This window comes from Candoia aspera, chromosome 1, assembly GCF_035149785.1.
Source record: "Candoia aspera isolate rCanAsp1 chromosome 1, rCanAsp1.hap2, whole genome shotgun sequence".
NCBI classification, from domain to species: Eukaryota; Metazoa; Chordata; class Lepidosauria; order Squamata; family Boidae; genus Candoia; species Candoia aspera.
This window is the reverse complement of record NC_086153.1, coordinates 200,550,051-200,570,024: the sequence shown is the minus strand read 5'-3', so window position 1 is coordinate 200,570,024 and position 19,974 is coordinate 200,550,051. Positions and strand designations below refer to the sequence as shown.

The following is a 19,974-nucleotide window of genomic DNA, read 5'->3' as shown; positions in this document are numbered from 1 at the left end:
GGAACTCTAGTCAAAGACAATATCAAGTTAAGCAGTCCTGGCCTTCGTGTCCCCAAAGACAATAATGCAGGCCTAGGGGAAAGGGTTAAATTGGGCTGGAATACCCCACCTTCAAAAACAGCCAATCTAAGATGCTCAGTGGAAGGCAATTTTGATATAACTTAGCAAAGCAGTTGAGGAGATGAACTATTTCACCCCAAGCCTTTGGCAGCAAATACTGACTTTGATTTGAAGCATTCCTCTTCATCATTCCAGCAAAATGACAGCAATAACTAGATACAAAACTGGCTACAAATGACCATACTGTATGTGATTCCTGTGATTTGCAAGGTGTCTGCATTTGCTGGGAGGCTGTGAAAACTGGACAGCATGACATTCTTTTTAGCCAATTCCAACCAGCGCATTAACATCCAAAAAGAAAAGTACAGTGGGTAAGCCTTTTACACCCTAAACAACTGTGCCTAGAAGTGTCTGGCATGGGCGTCCATGCAGCATTGGTGTAAACAGGGATCAGTGAAAATTCCATTTGCTTCATAATCATTTTTTCATAAATTACTGTAGATGGAAAGGTTAAAAAAAAAACCAAAATGTGTGGAAAAGCAGAACTGATAGATTTATTTATGTTGGCAGAAGGTTTTGCATGCCTTGCTCTAAAGAAGTTTAACCCTTGTGTTTTCAGTGGTGTGTGATGCAGAATTTGAGTTTCTACCAGATTTTTTTTTCTGAGAAGCTATTCCTCTTTAATAGCTACATGGCAGGGACACAGTAGCTCCTGTAACAGCCATTGGTTCATTTAATATATATTAAAACTTTCCAAGATTTGCAAATTTCTTTACAATTAGAAGAGACAGAACTCGAGATTTAAATTTGTTGAATGTGGGAGAAAGCAAAACCAACAGATTCCTTCTTTCCTACCAGCACAGCAGCATGTTTTTCTGAATTGCTTTGATCTCTCTGTTGCTATAATCAATCCAGCCTAAGCACTTAAATGCTACTGCATACAAGTGGTCAGGACTGCTGCTGATTTTTTCAGAAGTCCTAATGTATTAATTTTCTTTTAATAACTAAACAAGTGCCTGCATTCTTATGAAGGAAGCTTCTTTCCATTTGCAATTATAATTGGAAGGAGGATGCAATCAGAAACTCTTGAGTCTTTCGAATATCATTTTAATTTAAATGTAGAGCAAAATTTAACCTTTAATCAAGAGGACAGGGGAAAATATTACAATAATTATAAGAGAGGTATCCAAAGAGGAGATTGTTTCTAATAACAAAAATATATCGCTGTGTGTCTATAGTCTCATTTTAACAAGGGATACAGTTGTTGAGCGGCAATTCGTAAAAGGATAGAATGTTCTATTGACTGATTTACTATCCCAGATTGAAACTATTGAATTTAAATGAAGTTTTAATTTGAACTGCCCCTGGGAAAATGTTGTAGTGCTGAAAAGAGAAATCAGACCATTTATAACATAGAGTACCCAATTGCTTGTAGAACATTGATGTCCAATGGGTATGATTCAAAATGTATTTGAGCAAAATTCACATTCATTTGGGGATTTATTAAACCATGGTTTGCAAGCAACTTGCCAAAAGGATCCACTCCAAATAATAATGTGATATTTATTATATTTATAACTCATTCTTCTACAGTGATGCATTTGAATGCACAACCAAATAATTCCCTATACATTTTATATTCTCTACATTTTGTGTTCCTCTAGATATATACAGCCCCAGCAGGTGGCAGTCCTAGCTGAACCTAGGTGGTCTCAAAAAAAATTAAGAAGATTTGGACTTAATAATACTTGGATAGGAGATCAGCATGAAATCTCACATCTGTGGGCTAGACTGGGAAATTTAAAAACCAGACGATGCAGTAGCAAACTTCTTCCAAATTGTTATCAAGAACACTACATGGGCATGTCCACATAGTCACTAGGGGCTGAGCTCAACTCAAGGAGTCTTTACCAATATGGTTACACGAACTGCTCATAGAATTTTAGATGTATCCATCCCAAAAGTTTTGAATCTCCTTCTAATGATCCTTAGCATATAATTAACCTTTTGTCACAGCTACCACACACTGCATTAACGTTTTCATTGAACTATTCATCATACTTAAAATTCCTTTTCTGATCAATAGCCCAACTCCAATTATTGTACATGCAAATTTGTGCCCTATGAGTACAATATTTACTTACGCTGAAACAAATTTACCATTCCATTACCAATTTTTCTGGTTTGGAAAGACCTCTTGAATCCCATTTCTTTTTTATCATTCTGAATCATTTGACATTATCAACAGACTTGACCACTATAAGTCAAGTCAACAACTTTGGTTGTTCATAAATAAGTTGAAAAGGTATAGATTCCCAAACAGATCCTTGGGATCCTCCTTTTTATAGTTTCTCCATTGTCAAAAGAACCTACTTAGGTTTACTCCTTACTTCTTAATTTAACAAGTAACTAAACTATACAAACACTTATCCCAATTACTATAATACTTCCATATCCATTACATCTGCCCAAAAAGATCTCTATGCTAGCTTTCTTTATGCATAGCTATTTTTATTTTTAAAGCTGAATGTGGTCCAAATTCAACTAAGGCTGATAACCTAACCCACACTTTCTCTATCTTACTAAAAAGCATTACATGAAAACCTTGATTGGCCAAATTTATATTGGATGGATGAGGTCAATATCTATGGGCCAATTTGGTGACAGTCATACCATATGGAAGGCTGCATATGAGAAGTAATGGTAAAGAACATTAATTAAGAAAAAAATGAAAGAAAGAAAAATAGATAGGTTGTATGTCTGTGAAACTAAGAGAAAGTAGAACAATATAATAAATCTGAATGAAGATCTGATCTTGTGGAGTGAAGTAGAAGAATATATGCAGGGAAGTTAAGGTATAAGTTTAACTATGAATGAAAAGACTAAAATGTATGTCAGAAAGTATGAATTGGTGTCATCTAAATTTTCGTGGTAGGTATGAAAGTAAAAAATCCATAGATTAGTAATAGTTGTATATTATGCTCCAGTGAATAGTGATAATGAAAGAACCAGTGATGAGTTTAGAGAAAAAAATTGCAAAATTCTGAATGAATTCAATCCAGGGGAAAAATTATTCTGCTAGATGACATGAACGCATGGATGGCAATGAGACAGAGAGTTAAAAAAAAGTGAACTGACAAGAATCAATGAGAATGATGACAATTTGGTGAATATCTACTTAGAAAGAAGTATATTTTGAACATGTAGTTTATGCATAAACTTATTGATATTTATGCATGACAGAGGAATACATATAAATTTAAAAGCATGGTTGAGTTAATTATGATGAAAGATTGAGACAATTAGTGAAGGATTCGAGCTAAATTTGAGGTTCTGAATGTGGAACAGACCATTATTTTGCCAAGAATGGATGCTGCAATGGGGAAAACAGCCACAGAAGAAAAGGAAACAAGTGGAACTAGAGAAAAAGTAGAATGATTACAGGAAGAGAAGGTATACATTCTATATGAAAACATATTTAAAGATAGATTACTCTCCTAAGAAAATCAATATAAAGCAGACATTAATGAAAAAAAGATGTAGAAATTGCTTGGAACAGAGTGAAAAGAATTCTTATAGAGTGTAAGAGAAATGTGAAATTATTTATTTTATTTAATTTATGGGCTGCCCAACCCCCAAACACCTCCGGGCAGCTTACACCTAAAAAACAACTTAATGAAAGAAAACTAAAACAGGCCAGAATAGCAAAGTACAAAAAACAAAAGAAAAAGAAATAAAGAAAACAAAACTGAAAAGAGGGCTCCACAATCACCCTGTCTGCAAGGCCTGATGAAGTGAAAGAAGCTGTGGATGAAAAATGCATGTAAGAGAATAATTACTACAAAAAAAAATGGGGATGAGATATAGTGTGTAGTGTAGAGAGAGAGAGAAGACAACTTCAAAGAATGCAGTAAAATAGAATTAAAAACTTAAGATTAAAAGAGACACAGAAAATGCATAGTGATTTTGATAAATACAAATTAAAAAATAGTTTTGGAACTGCATGAAGAAGGGTAAACAATTTCCAGCAGAATGAATGGAATTAAAAATAAAACATTGTTAAGTGATTTGGGATGAAACTGAAGTAAAGGAACCCTAGAAAGAGTATTTTAGAGATTTGTATGGGAAAGATAATTATATGTTGAAGGATGGAATTGAAATGAATGCTGTAAATATTAGTGTCCAAGAAAAAATTATGTCAGAAAGTAATAAATGCTATAAGAATGGAAAAAATGGTAAGTCTACAAGAGTAGATAGTATATTTGAAGAAATCTTAATAAATTCAGATTTTTGTGGGGTGCCCCCCCCTGCAATATAGCCACTAGAAAAGAAGGGGAAATATTCGGGGGGGGGGGATAATGGGTTTTTTTGGTGCCTTCATAAAATTATGTAATCCCAATTATAACAGTGGAGCCAGTCCTGGATTTGTGAGCTGAATCCCCCAGAATCTGCCAAGTAGAGTATCTTCCAGCTCCTAGACAATTTAATGTCATCCAGCCTGCAACTAAAATCTCAAGCCAGCAGAGGGCTCCAAGGGGTACCCCTTCCCAACCATTAAGCCCCAAGACCCTTCTACTATATATGAACAGACCACGCACTTCTCTTGCTTTCAGAATCAAAGTAAAAGAGTAATATACTTTACTACTTGCATTAAAACGATAGTCATACAATTCTACAACTACAAGAATAACTTTGTCCGAGAGCAAATATTGAACTCTAGGTCCTCCAGTGTCCAGAGCAGTATTTCTCAACTTGGCCCCTTTCAGCTGTGTGGACTTCAACTCCCAGAAGGCTGAAGAGTTGAAGTCCACACATCTGAAAGTGGCCAAGGTTGAGAAGCACTGGTCCAGGGGCGTGTTCACTGTCTCAGTCATCCATCCTAACAGTTTCTGTAAAGGGGTGAAGCACCTTCAACAATATAGTGTATAAGTTTAGTACATACATAACACACTTAGAATCTTCCCTTGGCAAGGATGCTCAGTCACAGCTGGCCTTGAAACAAATGTCATATCTTGGTCCTGATCCAAATCCAGGCTGACTGCTTGTAACCTCTTTGGCTCTCCCAGTCCTGATTTGCCCTCCTGGCCATCACCCCCGGCCTCTCTTTGCTCTCTCAGTCCAGCTGACACACCGGGCACGCCCTTCCCAGGGGGAACTTGTTGGCCAACCCACCTCCGTTGAATCCAAAGGGCTAGCAGGCATGTCAGCTGGGTGCACAGTGTGAGGAGAACACCCTCATTTATTTTTTATTTCTTTATGAAATTCATTTGATCTCCTGAAACTGACTGGGCTCTGTGCAGCTGACAAAATCAGAATAAAAGGATTAGAATATGTAGCAACTAAGAATAAGAAGCTAAAAATTGTAGAATTGTTCATGGGTCTCTCTCGTTCATGAGTTCTGCCTTTGCTTCCTATCCCTAAGTTACGTTGTTGTTTCTCATTCTTTTAGCTGATATGCTTTGTCTATTATTTCCCTTCTGTCTTGTTGCCTCTGACTCTTGAGCAATTTTTCTCTCACTTTACACTTTTAACTTCCTCTCTTACTTTTGAGTAATCTTTCTGTCTTCTTTTTGTCTCTTCATTAAGCTAAGCATTCCCTTTTATTTTTCCTCAACAAGACTTCCTATGGTTAAAAAATGAATTTAATCAAAAAATACTATCTCATGTTTAATCGGACCCCTCAAAGAATTATTAAAAAGGGATGGACATTAGAAGGTTGTGTGTGTGTGTGTGTGCTGGTGTTGCAAGAAATTGGAAGAATCTTTAACTCTATGATCTCCCTATGTCCAGCTATAGCATTATTTCAAATCATTACATATGTGAGGAAAAAATACTAAGGACTTTAATGTGAGGTTGAACTATATTCCTAAAAATGCAATTTGTCATCTACGTTGCCTCTATTGAGCCTGAGCACAGCATAAGGGATAATTTAATTAATGTACCCCTAACACATGGCTGTCTAGCAACAACTTGGTAATGTCCAGGAAAGGGGGAGCCCATCTTTCTTAATTCTGCCTAAGCCTACTAAAATGCTCTGGTTGGCTGATTCAGAAAGAGCTAAGTAGTATCAGACTTGACTAGTACTTGGATAGAAGACCACTAGGAATCCCACAGCTGTAAACTAGATTAGGAAGCTGAAAAAAATTCTGGAAGAATGCAAACTACTTCTGTATTTTTCCCCTATTTTTTCTTATTTTTATGTAAGTATAGGGATATGTTCATGTAGCCACTAGGAACTAAGCTTAACTTAAGGAAGTTTTTCCTTTTTTTTTTTTTTTTAACAAAATACACTGAGTTTCCTGAAATACCTGGCAGGGTATGGAAAAGGGAAAATGGCAAAATTTGGTGTTCAGAGACAGCATACCCCTAAATGCCAGTTGCTTGTGGTCAGCACCAGAAGATGGCTAGAACCTTCATGCTCTGTTTATGAGGTCTCTGATTGACCGGATGCGAGAAACACAGCGTGACAATGCGGCTGCTTATACATGGAGTGGTTGAGCGGCCTTTACTCCAGCAGTACTATGTCTCGGGGTGGCCCTCTAGAACAGAAAAAGGCTTGGTTTGATCATGTTCTGTTCTTTCTGAGCACTACAACAGATACAGCCACTGGCAACATTGTGAAGACAAAAGAATAAAGATGATCACAGAATTAAATGGCAGTAGAATAGTGTGATCAATATTAAGCAGCCTTTCTCAACCTTTTGACCCTGGAGGAACCCTTGAAATATTTTTCAGGCCCCGGGGAAGCCCTGCACATTCAGGCTCAAATATAGGCCACAAGTTACACAATTACTATATTCATTTCATGGGTAGGCCTGTATGTAGGCATTAACAGTGTTCTTAAACTGAAAATAAAGAATGAAACTTACCTCTTCAATGTGAAGTTGCCCGAATTTGAAATAATTTTTTTAAATAAAGTGATCATCCAGGGAACCCCTAGTGACCTCTCACAGAACTCTAGGGTTCCACGGAGCCCTGGCTGAGAAACCCTGATGTTAAGAATTTCACAAATTATAAGAAATGTTTTTGTTAACAGTCACACAAAGCCATTACAGAAGGCAAACACAAGACATCAGTGGAGTAGAAGGGGGGGGGGGGGAATGCCATTTCCTGAATATAAAATATAATGCTGCAGAACTTCAACCTCCAGGGAGGACGTCTGCAATCAGCATACCAAGTGGGCAATAGCGACACATGTACTGTACTAAAAACTGATCATCTGGAAAGAGCCTGTGTGGCCCCGGTTCTCTTTTTCTCTCTCCAGCCCTAGCATGATTAATACATAAACAGGCAATCTACAACCTCACATGAATTCCTGGGTTGCCATATCTTATCTCACAATTCCCCCTCTCGTGGTGGCTGATAGCCTTTCTTCCCTTTTTATGTTTCTTTCCTAGGAACGGACTTGTTTATGTTAAGAACCCTCACTTGGATTTAATGGACGAAGACATCCTTTATCACTTGGACTTAGGGACCAAAACGCACAACCTGCCAGCCATGTTTGGAGGCATAAAGGTAACATCAAGAGGACACAGCTACCGCTTTTCTAAAGACTTTCCATTCTGCTCTTGCTGCTCTCCACTTCTTTTATTGTCACCTTATCGCAGACAAGCTTCAGAGATGAGTTAAAGATCCTAAGGGAACAGAGTCTGTGCTGTTCAGCAAAGTGACTCACAAAGTATGCTGCAGCTACAGTTATGGGCAATTACCCTTCTCTTCTCAGTGAAGGAAGGAGAGTGAGAAAACAAAGCCAGTTTGATGGGCTAAATTCTTCCCTGGGGTAGTTTCACTGACTCCAGTTGCAAAAGAATACATGGTGGAATTTGGTTCATCACAGTATCATTTCCCATTTCTCTGGAAAGAGAGGGCGATTTCTGTTGATGCCACTTCAAAAGCTGCTCAGGGATATTTTCAGATAAACCATCACCTGTTTCAGATAAACGATCACTTCAATACTGTGAAGTGTCTTTGAGATCATGGAAAACTTTCAGAATGAAACTCTGGGCTCCAAATTTTATACCAGTTTGCATTAGAGAGGAACTGAATTCCCAGACAAGAGAGATAATTAGAGTTTAGGAAGTGACATTCTGACACATAGAATAATACATTCTTACTGATCCTGATAGGCAGCTTCTTCTGTCTGATCTTTTTAAGTGAAGATGCTAAGGACTGAACCTACATAGAACACAGGTTGTGTTCGGCTGCATACATCTACATGCAGCAAAGAGATGCAGAAAGCTATCTTTGCTGCCACCTTGTGGTCATCCAGATTTTTGCAGCCCAAATCTGATAGTCCTAATTTTTGAACTTTTACAGTTTAAGCTCAATCCCCTGGACCACCATTTAGAGGACTTTAGGTGCAATGGATTAAATTTATATTTGGATTCCCCCCATGCACACAAAATAATGGATATGTCTGTTGTTTCTGAAGCCCATCCGGACAGTTGTCCATTATGCAAATGATGCAAATGACATGAAAATTACATTAATTACATAAATTCAGTATTAACAGGCTTTTGGATTAAGTGATGTGTTTTCCCCCAAATGGTCCTTTAAATTGAGGCTTCACTGTGCAGTCTTTTTGCATATGGTTGTTATCCAAAGGTTCTCAACAGCTGAATCCCAGTTGGAAATTTACCTTGGTTCTGAAAGGCTTATTTGTGTAGTATAAGAAAAACCCCAATGAATTCCTTTAATTTATTTCTGGAAAATATGTGGAGCCAACGTTAAGTACTTAAAATCCCATTGATTTTAATGGGGGTATTAAGATAAGTTTTAAATTGGTTTCAGTGGGAACCATTTAAAGCATTTCTTTATTTTGGCTTAGCACTTAGTGTGATTTGCATAATGTGCATTTCTTTTCACCTTAATTAGAATGCTAGTGTAGAAATGGAAAATTCTTCAGAAAATTTGGAGGAAGAATCGTGGAAAACCTGTAACTAAGCATGCCAGCCATTATGGGACGAGATTGTCTGTAGTATATTCACATGAGGTTCATCACACATTTGGAGCACAATTTGAAATGGGTTTATTCAAAAACTAATCCCACTGAGCTCCAGTGGGATTTACTTCCTCCTGAGGAAATGCACAGGATCGCAACCTATGTATTTCCAGTGCTACAAAGTTGTGCAAAACTGTACAGAAATGTCAGCAATTTAAATCAAGTGTCATTTCTGACCACAATAGATATGTGGGGCAGCTAACAGAGATGTGTTGATTAGTTGTCCTCTTGATGCAGAGCGATTTTTGCTTCTTTTCCTGGGACTCCACGTGCAATTACACTTGCAGTTCTTGAATGCATGTATAGAATTTTGCACCCTTCTTGAAATAATAGAGCAGACCACACACTACTTCAGCATCTGGTTCTACTTTGTTTCTAGCATAAATAACTACTAGCAGTTTATATGCAGTGCTTGCTTATTTTGCTGGATTTATTTTCAGCTGAAAATTACGGTCACTGCAAATAAGGCATTTGGACTGGGGACAACATTCAGATATAAAATGCAGACATTGCACATCAGATGTGAAATGCAGCTGCTTTTTTTTTTTTTTGCGCCACTCATCCCTTCAAAATCTGAGCAGAATTCCAGGGACAATGTAGATATTCTGGACAGAACCAGATATATAGGGGAGATCTAAAACTGTAGCCCTGCACCTCTTTTCTTTCTCTTTCTCACCCCGTTTTATGGAATCAAATAATATGCAGGGCATAACAGTATCCCCATTCCTGTTTCACTTCATTGGCTATTCTTTGTAAGGGATGGAACATTTCAATTTTATTTACTGTATGTCATGGCTATTAGATTACTAGACACTCGCAACTGGGGAAGGATATAGAAGGGTTCCTTTCAACAACAGCTGTGCATTTCTCATAGCAAAGTTCAGGTAGGGCACAGCCTGGACAGCAACCTAGTGACCCGCAGTTCCCCAAATCCATTTTTGTAGTCCCCCACACCTCTTCAAGGATCATATTGCTGAAATTCAATTGTAAAATGGTATTGTTTTCCTTTACTTTTCATAAATTAGTTTTAAAAACTGTGCATTGAACCTCTGGCTGGAAATGTAAAACCAGCCCATTTGTATCAGTATTTGAGGAGGCAAAAAAAATTGTTTTAAAAAATAAAAGTGGCCCCAAGCTCTCGCCCTCCCCCAGATTGCTCGTCCCTGATTTAGGTCTTCAGATCTCATGACAAAAATATGACAAGTTGTTATATTCAGTTCTTAATTTGTGTAACTGCTAAATTCCATGGGATTATTCTGATCAAAACAAATTTACCTCTGTGTCCCACTTGCACAAATGGGTCAGGACCATCTTTTAGTTCGTTCTTTCAAGTATGAGCTCCTTTTGAATATAAAAATGTATAAAACCATTTTGACAGCTTAGTTGCAGTGGATGCAGAGTCTTGGTTGTGTTGCTATGGCTGATACCCTTATAATTCTTTTCCAGTTTGTCTGTGTGGGAGGAAGCCCCAACAGAATGAAAGCTTTTGCTCAGTTCATACATAAAGAACTTGGATGTGAAGGAGATGATAACAACTTGAAAGTTATTTGTGCTAGGACAGATCGTTATTGTATGTATAAGGTGGGCCCAGTGCTCTCCATCAGTGTAAGTACATTATGGGGGATCCCAAGCACTTCCATCAGTAGTATATAGCAGCTGATCATTCCAGCATACTATTTGTTCTTTAATATTTAATGTATGCTTAATACTTGTTGCAGGAGGTACCAGATAAAAAGTAGCAAGATCACTGCTGGGGTTGAAGGAACAGCTTTTCAGTGCCTTGGTTTGACTGACAAGCATCATTTCCTTGAACAAGAAGCTCCTTCAGTCCTTTGTACTTTTCCACCATTTCTACTGATATGTGTGTCAGCAAGAGTGCCTAAGGGCACATTCTGTAATCTCAGTTTATCCCTTAAGGGGCTAAAGCAGAAAGTTGGAAGGCTGAATAAAATGCTTATATTGGGAAGCAATGGAGATACCTTTTTTTGCAAGCTGATAAGCAGGGCCATTGGGGAAAGCTATGGGGATAATTGCCCTGAGCATCCACACCTGGAGACAGCCATCCAAAGCATGGCTCAGTATTGGAAAGGATGTTGATGAATTGCTACTTTTCATTCAAGACTGTAAGACTAATCATGAATCCCAATCTTGGCCCTCGGTGAGCAAGTTTGATGTGCTGGAAACGACAGGACCTTGGCTGATGACATTTGTGTATATCACCCATAAGCCTTCAGCATGAGGTTTGTATTACGCTGTGCAAAGCATCAAAGGATTGCTTTGATTCAACACATTTTCAAACCACCCCAAGAAAACAGATTTGTGAATCAAAGCAAGGACCTGCTTTGATAAAGCAACTCAAATCAAGCAGCTGGTAAGAAGGGTTTCACTGCTTCAGTGGATTTCCTCTGGCTCCTGCTGCTTCTGGGCTTATTACAGGCAATCTAGAATATGGCAACTTTACTTCCTCATATGGAGAATGCTGGCAGTAGGTTGTGTGGTGTGATGTCTGTGACATTGGCAGCATATGCGGCTGGACATTGTCCAGCTTAATGTCTAGCTACTTCACTTCACTTCACTTCATTCCACTTCACTAAACCCTTTCCCTGTCAGAATCTGTTTGGGGTAGCAAAGCTATCTGGCAGCCCCAAGATGTAGATCAGACCGGGAAATCAATTCCACATTAAAACTAAAACTACTTTTATTCAGATTGGCTCTGGTAACAGAATGTTGCAAGTCTGATTATGCTTCACCTCCTTCTCTTATAGTCATGTGAATTAGGAGTTGTCTGTCTGAGACATTTTCACATTCCTCCATCATGGTTTGGACTTATGCAATGTTTCCCTCCTCTTTGCTTTGGTAATGGATCTCTCCCCTCTCTGTCAAGGTATTCTTCCTTACTCTCTACACTGTCCTTGCTTCATTCACTTTCCCAACTCTCTGTTTTTTTAATGTGACCACTCAAGAATCTTAATGTTGGTCTTTCTTGTGCTAATGTCTTACCAACAGGCATACCACAGCATTCTAAAGGTAGGCTCAAGGCTGACCAGTATGGACCATTGAGTTAAAGTTTACTTTTATCATCAGGGCAAGTTAAGTCTCTTGACAATGAATGAATAAATGAATGCAGGTCAACACTTACAGAAATCCTGGCCCAAATGCCCACTGCTTTTAAGAATAGGGGGTGACAAGTCTACAAATGTCACTTTTCCCACTGCTGACTTCTTTCTCTGTGGACTGTTTGTATTTCACTGTGCCAGCCTTCTTTTACTGCCTCTCCTACCTCACTAACTGAGAATTGCCAGCAAGGCACAACCCTGGCATAACTGAGTAGTGTCCAGGAGAAGCTAAGACTTGCCAATGTACCCCGTTCCAAAATCTATGTTGAGGGAGTCCTTCCTAAGACAGGTCAAGCTTGGCAACCATTTAAGCCAACTTTCCTGCCTCCCCCCCAACTCAGAGCTCAGGGGCAGCAAAGTTACGGCACTGTATAAAGGCAAGTCATGTTATTGTCACATGACAGTAAAATCAAGTGGAGGAGTAAGAGCTTATTTTTTACAGTTTTCAAAGGCTGTCATTTTAAATTGAAGTAGGACATCTTCTGTATTGGTTTTGGACCACTTCTCTACAGGATCTTTGCTAGATAATTTGGAGGTGGTTATGCTGACCTTTCCTCATTCCTCTCATTTTTCCCTTAAAAAGGAGAATGTTTTCCATAAAATATTGTGGTAAAACTGTTGAAGATACGTAGCTGAACCTCCAAAGGGTATATCATCCTTGCTATTTTCATCCCATCCTGCTAAAAAAAGAAGCAACTGCATGTGTTTTGATGCTTCCCTATTATAGCCTATAGATTACTTTTTTCCCAATTGAATCTTGACCCTGATTTGAATATTTTTGCCTTTGAAATTGAAATCATACCATGCCATCTTTGAACCTCACAACTTAAATCTGCATCAAATCCAGTTGATACACATAGGCCTAATTTTTCCAGGCATTTCACTGAAATGTGAAATGCACTGAAAGAAAACTAATGTATACCAATGCTTACATAACCAAAATGTACATTTGTGGGTGTGTGTGGGTGTGTACATACATACCCACAGAGACACACATCACAATTCAGCCAATGGAGCACAGGAAAGGCAACTCTGCCAAAAGAGGAAAATAAAATGCAGTTTAGCCTGACCCACCAAGATGCAGCTGAATGTGTAGAGCGCTGCCGTAGGTTTTGGGATGGTATAGACTTGGGTGAGACACACAGATCGACTCCCACTGAGGAAATGAGAGCTTACTATCAAGGTGCACTGCAAAAATAAACTTTGCTTCTTGTCCGAACAGTGTTGTGTTCTTTCATTTATTGTACATTTCCCATTTCTTGTACCCTGTTTCTGATTACTTGCTCTTATCTATCCTACCTTACTCTACTTCTCTTATCTTTTCTCAGATACACTAATCATGCTCAGACCTACAATCCTTATTCTGTCTGTCTTTTCCATCTTTGTCTTTCCAAGATCCAATCTTCTGGTTCCTGATTGCTGTTGTTCCAGTCATATTCTTCAACTTGACCTTTATCTCTCTCCTAACCTGCCCCTTATAGCTATGGATTACAGCAATCCCCATTCCAACTGCTTTGTTTCCCATTAGCTAGCTATTTTACTGCAATGCCTAAATTCTTTATACTTTCTCATATGTTCTGTTATGTTCTTTATTCTGCTCTGTAGCTAATACTACTCTGTAGCTGTGACTCTTGTTCTCTATCTTATATTCTATTTCTGTCCTTTATGCTTACAACCCAGTTGGTCCTAATCTTTTTACAGGTAGTCCTCACTTACTGACGGCTCTGAGAAAGATTTATGAGTGGTCCTCAAACTTGCGGCCATTGCAGTGTCCCCTCAGTCACTTGATTGCGATTCAGGCACTTGGCAACCGGCCCACATTTATGATGGTGACAGTGTCCCTTGGTCACATGATCGCCATTTGCAACCTTCACAGCTGGCTTCTGACAAGCAAAGTCAATAGGGAAGCCAGCAAGAATTCTCAAGCCACAGTCACATGATGTCACGCTTAACAACTGCAGGTGATTTGCTTCACAACCGCAGTCGGAACTGATGTAAGTTGGGTGTGGTCATGTGATGTTTCACTTTACGACTGTGTCGCTTAGCAATGAAGTTGCCAGTAAGTGAGGACCACCTGTATTTCCACCTTTCGTTTACTCTATACTTCTATACTTAGCTCCACTTTCTAATTTCTATTCTTTTCTCCTTGCATATAGTTCCAGGTCTCTTCTTTAAAATGTTGTCATCTAGTGGGACCTAGGAAGGGCGTCTTTTCTGTAGCTGCTCCTGCTCTGTGGAATTCCCTTCCACCTGAGACCCAGCAGGCCACCACACTCCTTTTCTTCTGGAAGACCATAAAGAGCTGGCTGTTCCCACAAACACTGGGGAAGGGTGAAGATGGTACCAGCAAGGTGGCACGCTGATGTGTGGGAGAGTGTTGCCCCAGGCGTCAGTACTTTTTATAGAGTTTTTATTGATTTTTATCCTGGTTGTTTGGGGAGGGGGTGCTGTTTTTACTGTTTTGTGCACCACCCAGGGTTGTTGTTACAATACAGGTGGCTATATAATCCTTTTAAAATAAAGGTCTTCGGCACCTTCTGCAATCTTCTGTCTTCTGCTTTCTTTTTTCCATGCTGTCCTATTTCCTTTTCAGCCAAGCTCCTTTTTAAAGGGCCAGCTGTCCAAAAATGATATGGGTGAGGTTGTACTGCTGCAGCTGCCCTCTCAAAAGTCCCATTCAAAGCGATGACAGGTGTGGCAACAGTTCTGGAAGAATTCCATTCCACTCTTCCTCCTGCTTCCTATGGATAGTTAAAGCCATAAAATCCAGGCTGCCAAAAATCTTCAGGGCCACTAGAGGGCAGCAAGGAGAGACAGAAAAGAATAACTTATGGCTGCCATCTATTGTCACCTGGATTTTTGCAGCCCTGATCTGGTAGCCTTTGTTGAAGTAATTTCCTTGAACTATATTGCAGATATTGCATGTTTGCATGGAACTGTGACTTGTTCAACCTGTTTTTATCAAATAATCCACAATGGGCAGAGTTTGTATTACATACTAAGCCATAAACTGTTATTTGCAAGCCACAGTTGGTGGTTCATATCATATGCTAAGCCAAAACTCCAACTATACCATTGCTTAATGTGTGGTGGGAACCAGATCAAAGAATACTTTTAATACAGCTATGAAAAATGCAACATAATCCAAACCACATTTATTTCAAAGTATGCCCCATGAAGATCTTAAGAAGCTAAGAAGAGCTCTCCTAGATCAGACCAATGGTAACTTATGCAGCAACTGATGTTTCTGAGAAGGCCTGGCCAGAGTACAATACCTTTCTCACTCTTATTACTCAGAAACTGGTATTCAAAGGCATACTTCCTCTTATACTGGAGATTATATATAGCTTTCATGACTAGAAGCCATTGACTACTAGATCTTTCATTAGTGTTGTCTGGACCTCTTTTAAAGCACTCTAAATTGGTGATCACTTTGTGCTTGTGAGTTTTGTAGTTTATTTTTAGTGTAAATGTAAAGCATATTCATCTTGCCTGTTGTCAGTTTTCCACCATCCAGCTCCCTTGTGTAGCGCCAGGTATGAGTGATGTCATAAGTATCACGATGTCTCTCAATTAACACAAATTATATAATTTGGCATGACTATGACCCCAGATTCTATTACAAGAGAGAAGAAACTCTTCTCTCTGCCCATTTTCCACAGTGTGCTTATTTTTATCAGCTTCTTCCTATACTCTTTTCTTATGCAGCCTTATGTTCAGTGGAATTTACACCCTAGGAAATGGGTTGAGATTGCAGCCTTAACACCTCTCATAAAATAGATCAGAATCTAAAGCTTAAAACTGGTAACAAAATCATCCCAGTGATCCATTTCTTCCAAATTTGAAAACATTTTCAGCTCCTGCTTTATTCATTCAATAACTAATTTACTAGCAATTTCCCTTTTCCCCCTCCCTTCGCATACTCTTTGGGTAATTATGGCCAGTCTAATGACTCAGACATTCAAATATGCAACATCTTCTAAATTTTAATATGCCAAGTGAAAAATTGCCCTGGTTTGTTCTTGCTATTTCTATGAATTATTTTCCTGGTCTTCAAATAGTACATGGAATGTAACAGATGTTTAGCCTGCCAAGGAAATTCCCTACCTACATTTTTGCGAGAGAAGAGAGCGCTGAGATTAATAGGCCAGGAACACAAAATCCAACTCTCTCGTAAGTCAAAAGGGGCGCTTTGTTGCAGCATTGAAGAGAAGCTGGGTCAGACTCAAAGATGGTGATTTATATTAGTCTCCTCTCTGAATTATATCGTCTGTCTTGGGATGCTACTACATACTAACTCTGAAAGGCCCATGTGTTCCCTTATTAACAGAGGAGGTGCATATTTTTGTTCAAGTCAGCAACAAACCAGTCTATAAAGTCAAGATTTATGCTCACATCCTACTGGACAGAGCAAAGATATTTAATGGAAAGCCTTGATGCTGATGAACGTTAGTGCTTTGTGGCCATCCACAAGGAAAGTCAGACTTCTCAAATTATCCAGGTGAGTGGACTACAGCTTCCAGGATTCCCGAGCCAATATGGCCATTGCTGAGAATTGTGGGGCTTGAAGTCCTGCATCTGCAAGGCACCCCTGCTGGAGAAGCCTGTATAGCAACCAACAAAGCATTCCTAAACCTGTGTTAATTTAGGTGGCACGCAGAATGGCTCCCACTAAATTCTGTTATATCTGCCTCCTTCTGTGTTCTGCATATAGTGTTCTGCTTTTTTCTGCATCAACTCCGTTCCTCCTGTCTGTGGCTAAGCCATAATTTAGTTATTTCTGTTGAGGCTATGAATCCAGCCACTACATATTTTATTTATTTATTTATTTCTCATATTTCTTCACCACCCCTCTAGTATGCAGTGACTCTTAGCATTAGGTAATGCTAAGAGTCCTATTGCTTAGCATTATGCATGAACCAGGCCATTATGGTTTTTCGACAAGCCACATTTTAAATAATACTGCTATAGTGTTATAAATGAACTCATATAATTGATTTTAATAAGGGAAGGCTAAGTTAAGGGCTCTTAGCTTTTGCTGGATCATGCCTCATATGTTTCCATTATAGATTTCTATTGTATACCAATATTTTGGATGTATTTTTCAGTTTAGTTTTCTGTTAAATACACGGTACAAGTTCAAATCAGTTTTGCTGGGAAAGTATAAAGTTCTTATTCCTTGTTCTCTTTTCCTGACAGCATGGGATGGGTATTCCCTCCATTTCTATCATGCTCCATGAACTAATCAAATTGCTACACCATGCAAAATGCTGTGATGTTACCATTATCCGCATCGGTACCTCAGGAGGATTAGGTGAGCAAAGAGTTTTGCTGCTGCTGCCAGGCATAGGGGATGCAGATGAAAAACAGCTCAGGAAAGGTCAGATCTTGATGAGAATTTTGTAACATGTTTTAATATATATTTCAAGTCAACAAATTTCAGCCAGCTAAGGCATGCAGAGAGAGATCACAAATGTGTATTTGGCTGATGTAATAGCAGCCTGAAAATATGGGGCTTGATATCCTTTCTAGATTAAAGTCATTTGGATTAAATTTTCCCTGGAGTCTGTATAAGAACAAAACATCTGTGAAACTAAAACAAAGAAATATCAATACTGCACTGTAAAAGAATATTTTGCAGTAGCATTTATAAAATATTAAATTCCTGGACTTTAAGATATGGACTCCTCTTCATACTTGTTGAACCACAAGCAGCATGTTAATTTTAATCAAAAAGAAAAGCTTGATGTGCTTTCAGAGTGAATGAAAAGAGCTTCTAGGGCTCAAAAGGTGACCTTAACTACCAAGTGAACCTTCATTTTTTTAAAGAATTTGATCACCTGCGCCCCAGACTAAACCAAGACAGTTTCCTTTCTCTCTGTTGGTTCTCATGACGGATTAAAAATGTGCTGGAGGAAGATATTCGAATCTAAGGCTTGTTAGCCCTCTATGATGTGGGTAACTTATCTATAGGTTGAGTATGAATTGAATCCCAAGTTTAATATAAAATTGAATGTAATAAAAACTGAAAACGAAGTTTAGTTGACAGAATATGCACTGCCCTCACTCCCCCGGGGTCAAGGGGAAGGGTAGGTTGCTGTGTTCTGAGAAGTTCAAAACTTCTCAGGGTTCCTTTGGAGCTATTCTAACTAACCCAACTAACTCCCTATGTGTTATGCAAATTACTGCCTTTCTATTAATTGTTCACTCAGATCTCTATGATTAAGACTTCTGTTTTTGCATCTGTTTCAGTATGTCTGTGTCAGCACCAGGTTTGATCAGGACATAACAGGGGTCATGTTTGTTTTTTATGCTGTCTGTTTTACTTATTTGCTCCAACAGAATAGCCAGATATTGAGAAGGAAAGTAGCAGCCACCAAGCTGCCTTTGTGTCAGCTGAGAATACTGAAAAATGGCTGCTGGAAGACTAATTGAGCCATCAACATTGTATGCAGCGAGCACAACCTTGTTGAGAGAAGTGACTGACGGAGGGGATCTTCAGATCAGCCAGGTCAGGCAGACACAGCCAATGACTTATTACCTCCTGTCAGTTCCACCTTTGTCTAAACTGAACTACTCAAAGGTGTTATTATATTCAGATTCCCAGGGTGAAGATAAAGCTAATGTGAAGACTCATCTGAGTAAAACTCAATGGCTGGTAACTCCATGGGTATGTCAATGCCCTTTTTTTTGGCAGTGATACAGAAGTTGTTTGCCATTGCCTTTTAAGGGTTTTTTTTTTTCAACTTTCTAGTCTGGTCTGCAGCCTCAAGATTTCTTGGTAATCTCCTATTTCATGTACTAACTAGATCTAACCCTGCTTGGTTTGGGGGGATAGTCAAAGTCAGCTAAAGGATGCATCTACTATAAGAAGCTCTAATATCTACTGGTGGATATAGTTACCATTTCATATTACTTCACCACCATCTATTTTCTGCTTTTAGGAGTTGAGCCTGGCTGCATTGTAATAACAAACATGGCAGTGGATTACTTTTTTAAGCCCCAGTTTGAGCAAGTGATCCTAGACAGTGTGGTGACATGAAGCACAGAGCTTGATCAAGACTTGGCTTCTGAGTTACTAGAATGCAGCAGAGAGATTAAGGACTTTCCCACACTAATGGGCCATACAATGTGTACATATGATTTTCATGAGGGTAAGCATGTTTTTAACTGAAAATTTAAAATACAAAAACACTGCAATATGTAGCAAGTTTTGGGGAGGCATCTTTTAATGGCTAATGGTCACTCTGATCTCTGTTCCCTTAATTGATTTGAAATCAACAAATACATTTATGCTAAAACCTCATCCCATATCTATTCAGAACTAAATTCAATGGAATTTGCTTCCAGATAAGTGAAAGTATTGATTGCAATCTTGGGCATTTTACCCAGGAATAAGCATCATCAAACATAATCTTAACTTTCCTAATCTGTTTAGCTTCATTATTAGCAGTAATAGTCTATCCTCAATTTCTAACTCTTAAAAAAAAGGTTTTGTTAATTTTGAGGACAGTTAAGTGGTAACATTTTGTCTTTTGTTTTATAGGATTTGTTAATAAATATAGAGAGATTAAAGAAAAATGCAACTTTGCATCAATACTTTGGTTATATTTTAATTATATGTCTTTAAAACAAGAAGCAAATACAATAATTAAACTTTAGCCAACCCTCAACTCCAAAATTGAACTGGAGTTAAGTTTCACCCTATGTAGTTTCACTGATAAACAACAAGACAAGTTAATAGGAAAAGTTATCACACCAAACTACAGTAGGACCAATGTATGAATTTATTCCTAC

At 38.6% G+C, this 19,974-nt stretch overlaps 1 protein-coding gene across 1 annotated transcript in view; it reads left to right on the top strand.

The window, feature by feature from the left end:
- The first annotated feature begins 369 nt into the window (after nucleotides 1–369).
- Nucleotides 370–19,974, top strand: part of UPP2 (uridine phosphorylase 2) — a 29,192-nt gene continuing 9,587 nt past the window's right edge. The window contains 5 exon segments of the mRNA XM_063307030.1: nucleotides 370–431; nucleotides 7,458–7,575; nucleotides 10,508–10,666; nucleotides 17,377–17,491; nucleotides 19,122–19,331. Coding sequence (XP_063163100.1) covers nucleotides 370–431; nucleotides 7,458–7,575; nucleotides 10,508–10,666; nucleotides 17,377–17,491; nucleotides 19,122–19,331 — 664 coding nt within the window.